The sequence below is a fragment of the Pteropus alecto genome, unplaced genomic scaffold (assembly GCF_000325575.1).
Source record: "Pteropus alecto unplaced genomic scaffold, ASM32557v1 scaffold102, whole genome shotgun sequence".
In the NCBI taxonomy this organism is placed as follows: domain Eukaryota; kingdom Metazoa; phylum Chordata; class Mammalia; order Chiroptera; family Pteropodidae; genus Pteropus; species Pteropus alecto.
This window is the reverse complement of record NW_006432224.1, coordinates 1,925,153-1,933,959: the sequence shown is the minus strand read 5'-3', so window position 1 is coordinate 1,933,959 and position 8,807 is coordinate 1,925,153. Positions and strand designations below refer to the sequence as shown.

At 60.5% G+C, this 8,807-nt stretch overlaps 1 protein-coding gene across 1 annotated transcript in view; it reads left to right on the top strand.

The window, feature by feature from the left end:
- FAM189A1 (family with sequence similarity 189 member A1) overlaps positions 1–8,807 on the top strand; it is a gene marked incomplete at its 5' end in the record, with an annotated part of 33,850 nt that overhangs the window by 14,164 nt on the left and 10,879 nt on the right. Inside the window, one exon of the mRNA XM_015585703.1 lies at positions 4,644–4,751. Coding sequence (XP_015441189.1) covers positions 4,644–4,751 — 108 coding nt within the window. The remainder of the gene's footprint in view (positions 1–4,643; positions 4,752–8,807) is intronic.

Below are 8,807 nucleotides of genomic sequence, written 5' to 3'. Positions count from 1 at the left end.
GCCAGCACCACGACCAGAGCCTAGCACCGTGAGGTCATAGGGGGACGGATGCCCTGGGACACCAGCCGTTCGCAGAGGGGACGCTAAAGGTGAGGTTCGGCCTGGCCTCGAAGACCGAGTCACTTTCGGATCGTCCGAGAGGCGGAGAAGCATAAGAAACAACTCTGGTCGGACAGGCCTTCAAGGAGCCCAGCGGCGGGTGGATTAGAAGCCAAGGGCGTTTCGGGGAGCTGGGCGGGCTGTCCTCGGTCGAGAGGGACAGAGAATGCTCCAGCTCAGGCTGGGGACATGAAGACCACGCGTCCAGAACTTTGAGATACACGTGCGTTTGCTTCAGGCTCAGAGCAGAGCAGGTGGCTATGGGCGGGTGTGGGGTTTTGACACAGGAAGTCGCGGAGTCGGTGCTGCCCACCTTGGACGTGGGAGGGGACGATGGCCGGCATGGCCGCTGTCCCCCCAGTCCCCGGCTGTTCCCCCCACCCCTTCCCACATCCTGCGTCTCCGCGGCTGAGTCCTGCTGCTGCCGTGAGGGACCCAGGACGGCAGTGACGATTGTGTCACATAGCTGGAAAGCTTCGTCGGGACAAGCCCAGTCAAGCCCAGCCCCTCCGCTGTGATTGTGACACGATTTCCGGTGACCCTGGGTCTCATACCTTGCTTTTTAAAAAATGTTCTTTTAATTAATTAACTGGTGGATTGGTTTTTATTTTTTACTATTTTTTTTATCATCCCTTATTATTTTTAATCTTAAGGTCCTTGGTTCGTGGTTCATCATCATACCTTGGCTGATGATGTTCTCCTGTGAGATCTCTTTTTTATTTGGGAAAAAAAAACCACATAAAAAACAACAAACCGGTGAATGAATAGAGACGAATATAAGACTATTCGTCCCCTGGGTATTTCAAGGAATCCAAGTCCTGAATTTTTAATGTTTCCTCGTGTGTAATTTCTCATGGCTGTTGCCTTTCTCTGTTAATTGTGTCGTCCATATTCAGAATTTATTTGGGCCGGAGAGGATTTTAAAAGAAGTCATCATTTGCAGGTCTACGTAGGTGAAAGTATTTTCCCCTCTCGTTTTTCGTTTTATACGTGATTTGTTATGGGCATAATTTTTTTAATTTTCTTAGCGTAAGTATGCGCAATGGTCAGCAGCAAAACAGTGCCCACAGGCAAAGACCTGCCTGTTTTGCCACTTGTCATTCTGATCGAGCCTGGAGGGACATTCTGTGGTCCGTGACCGGTGCCGGGAGAGGACGCCCCGGGGCGCAAGAAATTCCGCAGAAACACGTAAACGCAACTCCAGGCGCTGTGCACTTTTCTAGAAAAAAGCCAAGCACTAGAGGAAGACGAAAAACGCATTTTTGGCATCTGAGATGAATGCGCTGCGGGGACTTTACGTGGTGTTTGCCTCGTCGCCCATGTAGACAAGGTTCGGATTCGGGTGTATTGTTTGTGAGTGGTTTCACCTGGTTGCCGAGGAGGAGGGTAGATGCGGAATTAAGTCATCTTCAGAGGGACAGTCATTTCAGCGTCGAGCGAATATGTGGTCCATAGGTTGAAATTTCTAGATCGAGGACCAAGTTTAGGGATTTTTATATTTTTAAGTATGTCACAGTGAGACATGCCTCTCCTTTAGTTGTGATTTGGAAAATCCCACTAGAGATTTAAAACACGTAATTAAGATTTCTACCCAGGGCCTCGCGTTACTTTCCAGCGTACGGTTGAGGTCAGAATGGGAGTTTCACGCGAGAATGTCCTCTCCGGGAAGTCCGGTGGGTCTGGGGACGGGGACGAGGGACGAGGGAGCCCGGGGCCACGGGACGCGCCACGGCCTTGGCGGGGACAGCTCCAGTCCCGCCCCCATCCTGAGCTCCAGACCCACCCGCGTCCCAGCTGGTCGCGATTCTGCGCGGGCCGGGTGCCCCTCGGGGCCCGGGCCACGGGCGTCATTGCTGCTTTTAAGGACCCTCCTCCCCGGAGCCGCTGGCATCCGGCCCCCACCCAGCGGGTGTCACCTTCCACCCATCCCCCTCGCCCAGGTCACCCCCATCAGCAGCCACGCCCTACTGATTTCAGCCTGGAGCCCTCAGAGATGCCCAGTGTCCCCACTCCACCCCCCCGCCCCCCGCAGCAGCGTCTAACTGGTCACCCCCATGTCCCTGTCTCACCACAGCCAACGCGGACCCAGCACCTGCGCTCGGCCCAGGTCCTGAAATTCCACCGCTCGGCCCCAGGTCCTGTCTCAGTCCTCTGGGGAAACAGGTCACGTTTCTCTTTCCCAGAGTCACACATGCTCCGAGGTCCCCCGTGACCCACAGAGCACAGTCCACGCTCGGAGCCTCTGTGCAGCCCGGCTGTGCCCGCCGTTTGCCACAGCCGAGTGCCCGTCTCGCTCCATTTCTAGTGGCCGCGGGAGCAGGGAGGTCGCCTGAGATGGTCCCAGTAACTTCGCACAGGTCACTGAAGACAATCTTCTGAGCCCCGCTACAGCCACCACGAGCTCCTGGCCAAGACAGAGTTACGGAGACTAGATTCAGTCTAGACTTAACTCCCCACCTGAAGCCACCAAACAGAAAATGACAGACAAATATGAGGGCGGCAAACATCAGGCCGGGAAGGAGCAGAGACCCCTGAGCTGAGGTCAGCAGACGAGGCGAGCCCTGCAGTGGCCCCAGCTGACTGCCTTGAGGGCGTCTCCGGGTCACGGTGCCAGGAAAGGGACCCACGAGGCTCCCCGCAGACTCCCCGAGTCTGGAGACAGAGCTGTGCTCACATGCAGCTCACGGGACATCGCGGAGCTTTCTCGAAGGATGCTGTAGGTTAGAACGCGTGGGCACAGGCAGACGCGAGCAGCCGTGGGCGTGCCACGGACGTCACGGCCCCTGGGGTGCACACCTGCACACACGTACACGCACACACGCACGCACATGCATACGCGCACACGCATGTGCACACACACCCGCACACACATACGTACACACACGCACACACACCCCCGCACATACGCACGCACACACATACGCGCACGCACACACCCACACACACGCACGTGTACATGCACACTCACAACATGCACGTACATGCTTACATGCACACACACATGTACATGTGTGCCTGCACAATGCTCATGCATATGCACACACGTGCATGCATGCGCGGTGCATGCAGCGTACACGCGCGTGCAAACGCGTGCACATGCAAATGTGCATTGTGTGCATGTGTGCGTGCACACGTACACACATGTGCGCACACACATGCAGATTTGTGTGCACGTGTGCGCTCACATGCATGCATGTACATGCACGTCCGTGCGTATGTGCATGCGTGCATGCAGACGTATGTAGGGCGTGCACACACGTGCGGGCAGACATACGCACATGCATGCGTGAGTGTTCCTCGCCCCTCGGGAGGATCTGTCCCCGCTTTGACTGGATCACTGAACTGACCTCAGCACCACAGCTTTTCTGGAGAGATACCCGTTTTTCCCCGTTTGTCCCCCGATTGTTCCCCATTTGTCCCCCGTTTGTCCCCCGTTTGTCCCCCGTTTTCCCCGGCAGCTTGCTTTCCTCTTACATGTGCGTAGCAGTGACATTCCACCGCCGGACTGGCGTCTTCGGTCGTTTCTGTGAATCGCGGGTGTTCTTCCCCGGCTCTGGCAGGGACCTGAGGGTGAATTCGCCACAGGAGGACGAGCCGCGCTTGGCCGGTCCAGAGCCCGTGCGCGGAGCCCTCGGCGGCGGAGCTCGGGGCGGGGACACATGCTCTCTGCGTCCTCACCTCATTCTCGTCGATGACGCTGGGAGTTCCAGCTCCTGCTACAGGCCAGGAAAAGCGGGGAGCAGAGGGAGCCGGGAGTCTGCGGCGGGGTGCGGGGTCCTCGTGGCGACGACCGGCGTTCGTCTCTGGGCCGTGACCAGCCATCTGGTCGGGGCGCGCCGTCGTTCCGCGAGGTGCCGGCATCGGGGGCCGGAGTCGGGGCGCACGGCGTCTCTCTGCGCTGTCCTCATGGCTGCACGTGCGTCTGCAGGTACCGCAGGGTAAACGGTGTAATCGAAAAGCGTAGTATTTTCCCAGATCCTTCCCAAGTTTCGAGCTCTGCTTCGTGGCCCCCTCTTACATGCTGGCCATGTCGAGGTTTTATTACGGAGCGACTGCCTAATAATTACCCGAATCACAAAGTGCATCGTTTAGTATCTGAGAGTGATTGATTGGATCGGCGCTGGAGAAGAATGAGCGAATGTGTCTCGAGTCCAGGCCACATTCTCTCGTTTTGTCTGTTTGTCTTGTTTTCACGCGTTGCATCGCTGGTTCGTTAGAAAAGGCTACAGCTCGGGATCGCTGACGGCGGAGGCGCACAGGGCAGGGTGTGAGAGCGGCCTGAGCGTCCAGCCCTCCAGCTGCCGCTGCCCCGCGTGTCCCCATGTCCACCGCCCCGGTGACGCTCCAGGCCCGTGCTTTCGGTTTTGGCGGAGGATTCAGGACTCGGGCGTGCAGAAGTCCGTTCCGATTATGACAGACGCTCGGAGTGAAGCTCCATGAGGCAGAGGCCGTCGCTCAGGCCGGCTCTGGACCTTGGCGGGTGCCGGGGTCGCCGTCTGCGTCCCCGCCGAGCGGCTGACACTGTCCTGCCTCTTGTCTTGCAGGACCTGCTCTTCAGCGTGTGCGCCCTCAACGTGCTGTCCACCATCGTGTGTGCCTTGGCCACGGCCATGTGCTGCATGCAGATGGTCTCCGCCGACGTCCTGCTCATGGTGAGTGGCCTCGGGGGGCCGGCCCGACCCCCTCCCCTGCCAGCCCGTTGGAAACCGGCGTGCGGGGGACACTTCTGGCTTCCACCAGAAGCCTTGGTGGCCCACGGCGCTGGAGGTCACGCCACGCTGCCCTCCGGTGACACAGAACGTGCTTAGCTGGCGTCACCGGAGCATTTGTTTTGGGTGTCGCTGGGGCTTCTCACTGACAGCCGGGCCCCCCCGGGGTGCCCCTCAGCGATTCGGTCAGCACAGTGGGGGAAGCGGGTGGCAGATGCGCTCCGACGCGGCGGCGGGGGCCCTGCCTCCGTCCCCTCTGTCCCCCCATCCTCCGTCACCCCCTCTGTCTCCCCCTCTCCGTCTGTCTCTCTGTCTCTCTGTCTCTCTGTCTCTCTGTCTCTCTGTGTCCCTGTCTCTCTGTGTCTCATGAAAGAAAAAGTCAGTTGTCCCTGTTTCGTTTGTTCTTCCTGACCCGCCCGGTGGCGACGTGTTCCTGAAGCGTGACGCAGGGCCGGGGGCACCGTCACCACGACATCGGACGTTCCCTGGCTCTGACCGTGGGCGGCGCACGGCCTCTCGCTTGCAGTCACGTCCCCACAGCTGTCACAGCGGGCTGGCCTTTGCCAGAGGTCACAGCCTTCCGAAGGCGTCTAATTAAGCGGTTACTCAGCAGTGGGGACTCGTGGCCTCGCTCGCCGAGGCCCCGTGCCGCTGACCTTGGCCTTGAGCGCCGTGGGGCCCTCCGCGCTCGGCGGCTCTCCCTGTCCATCCGTAAACATCACGCCAATTTGGCCAAACTAATGGAACCGAAGGGCTGTAAATGCTAAAAGCTTTCGTTCCCTGGAAATTGCTGAGCAGATGGGAATAAAGTCTGTGGCAGCCATCAGGGCGGACACAGTCGTGACAGCAGGGGACACTCTGTGCCCCGAGCTGGCCGTCTCTTCCCGCGTCAGCCACCCCGAGCAAGCGGGTGACCCCGGGCGCGTCCCTCTCCTCAGAAACGGACCTGGAGGGGCCCCCGTGAGCACTCAGTAAGTGCGACCTGTTTTGACTCGTACGTGGAGGGAATGTCAGTCTGTTACGGGGACACGGGGGCCAGCGGCTGTGCAGGTGACACGCAGCGGCCGCAGCTTCTCAGAGCCCCGGGTGGCTCTGCTGCCCGGGCATTGTCGGCGACTTTGCTTCCGGCCCCCGCTGGGAAGCGGGGACAGCAGATCCTGCTGGCCAGTCAGCCCCTTTGTACCGTGGGCTGGGAGCGGCGAGGCTCTGCTGTCCCCTCACGGAGGTGCCGCTGACCTGCCGAGCCGCCGTGCGGCCAGGGGGAGCCGGTGCTGTGTGACCCCAGCCCCCCCTGGGGACCGGGGCGTGACCTCGAGCATGTCACTGCCTGTTCGTCGCAGTCGCTCTGCTCTGATCCGACCGTCCATGTCCTGCTGTCGTCACGAGGCCCCGAGGGGTCGAGTCGGTGACACGTGTCAGCGGGCTCCGGAGTCGCACGGCCGGCTCTACCGCGTGGGTGGGAGGCCAGGCCCACCGGCCACGCAGTCCGCGTCCTCGGCCGCGTGCCGAGCCGCACACCGGGCCCGGCTTTTCTGCGGACGTGCTCGAGCAGCTCTTTGTAATTAAAAAAGTTTCCCTTTGGATCCCCAGCTTTACCGAGACGTGATTAACTCCCGTTTTCTTACTTCGCTTCATTAGACTCTTTAATTAAAGAAATAAGATCCGATGACTGAATCCAGGACCATAGAGAGAGGCTCAGAGGAGAGAGAAGCGTCTCCCGCCTGCGCCCATCCCCGGGGTGCCTCGCGTCTCCCTAGGGCTGTCTCGCTGCTCAGGTACCTGCCACCTTCCTCTCTCCCTCCATCGGCTCCTTCCTGTTCGCCCAGGCGGCCCGCGCCCCCGGGCCATGTACCCCGCGCCCCGGCCGCCCCCTCGCTCGCCTGCAGAGGGACGTCTGGGTGTCTGCGTTGCTCGGACACGGACGTGACGAATCGCTCGAGGCTTTTCCCGCGTTCGCTTTCTGGTTCTGCTGATGCCTCTGCGGCTGTCCCGGCCACGGCTCGTAGGACGTAGGACGCCGCCCGCCGCACGGCTCTCCTGGCACCTGCGGTTCCCACGTCTGCCCCCAGCAGTCGGGTTGTACACTTCCCAAGGGACAGTCGTGTCTGTCCCCAAGTGTCTTTCCCCAAGCCATTTATACCAGCGGTGTCTGGATTGTACGCACTGACTCGGGCACCATCGAAACCAACGAAACATGAGTGCAAAAGGATAATTATTCCCATTACAACAGAATCGAGTGCTTCGGAAAGATTCGGGGGGAGGGTCTCAAACAGTGCTGTCGATCGAGATGCGGGAGAGACAGCTGTGTGGGGCTGGGATTGAAAACCGAAAGTCACCTGGGGGGGTTGTGGACACGTGACCCAAGAGGACTTTCCTTCCGGTCTGGCTCTGCCCTAAAAACGCAGACTGGGACATTGGATGACGTCTCACGGGTGCGGTTCACGCGAGAAAGACCGCGGGACCCCGCAGAGCCACGGCCGAGGCCCCGGCCCGGCACGGACGGCACCCGTGACTCCTTCCCTGTTTCTGTGGGTCGGGATTTGGGGACAAATAACGGTTGTGGGAACTCATGTAACGCATGCGTGGACACAGGAGACGCAGCGTGTCGTCCGCCGTCAGAAGTTACAAAGGCGATTTCCTCGAAAGTCTGGAAATGGTGGCCAAAGACCATCTGATGATAAAATTCACTTTGCTGACGTTGTTTGGTGGAGGAAACCTTCACCCCCAAAGCGTCTGAAATCGCCCGTCTTTACTCTTACTTCTCAGGCGTGACCTGATTTTCCCGCTGAGCCATCACGCGCCCCCCTACGCCATCGGCATCTCTGGAGCGGGTTAGGCGGCTTCATTTGTCACCAGTGTCGTTCACGTTCACGGTTCCAGCCGTGTGCCTGGTCAAGCAGAAGTCCTTCAGAAGGGCAGAGAGAGCCCCGTGCCTTCCATGGACGGGGGGACGGTGGCCTTGCCCGCGGGGGTGCCGGCGGGCCAGGAGGGGTGCTGCCCCACCCCTGGGGGCCCCGGCCTCGCTCTGCACCACTGCAGTCCACCCGATGCCCATCCAGCCCCCTGTGAGACCAGCTCTCCGGTGACCCTCCTGGAGGTCTGGGTTCGACAGAAAAGCCGCTGGGTGGGAGCTGCCACGTGTCTGTCAGACAAGAACTGTGGGCATCTGACGAATCTCGAAAGCCGGTTACGTCAGACAATTGTAAAAATGACGCACAGGTGCCAGGAACATGTTTATTTTGACTTCAAATATGCAAATGAGCGTTTGCCCGCCGGTCTTCCCATCGGGGGCCACGACCTGCCCTTCGATGGGGGGTCCGCCTGGCGCCGGTGGCACTCCCGCTGAGCTTCCCGTCCCCCTACGCTGGACGGAGACGTCGCTGGCGTCTGAACGCAGGACCGTTCGGCGTTCGGTGGTTCTCCGCGCTGTGACAGCCTCCTTGCCAAGCCCGACTGGGCGGCAGTTCCTGCTTAGCTACGCTCATTTATAGTCTTTCCAGAACATTCTCTCGGTTCTCATAGACCGAGCGAGGTCTCCTGTCTGCGTTCGTGTTTCATTATGACTCACAGTCGTGGCTGAACTGGCCTGAGCAGGCGCAGGCTCGCCCGGGGGCGGGGGGCAGCGGGGACCCTGGGTCCGGAGCAGTGTCACCGCAGGGCCGGTGCGGAGGGGCCTCCGGCTCCTCTGTTGGGCTGGTGGCCCCGCGAAGCCCCGCTGGGTGTTGAGGAAGAGGGCCCTTCCCCTTCGTCTCTCAGTCCCTGTGGGGCATCTCGGAGGTGCTGCAGTGTGGTGGGGACAAGGGGGGTCCGCGTGAGTCCCCCCGTGAACCAGAGGGTGCAGGAGGTGGCGAGCAGGCCCGTCCTGAGCCTGGAGGAGGAGAGGCTGCTCAGAACGGCACGGTGCTCGGGGGGCTCCAGCCCGGGTCCCCTGCCCCCTGCGGCCGACCCCACCCCCCCACCCCCGTCCCTGGCAACTGCCCCGGGCACGACCTGGCGGTG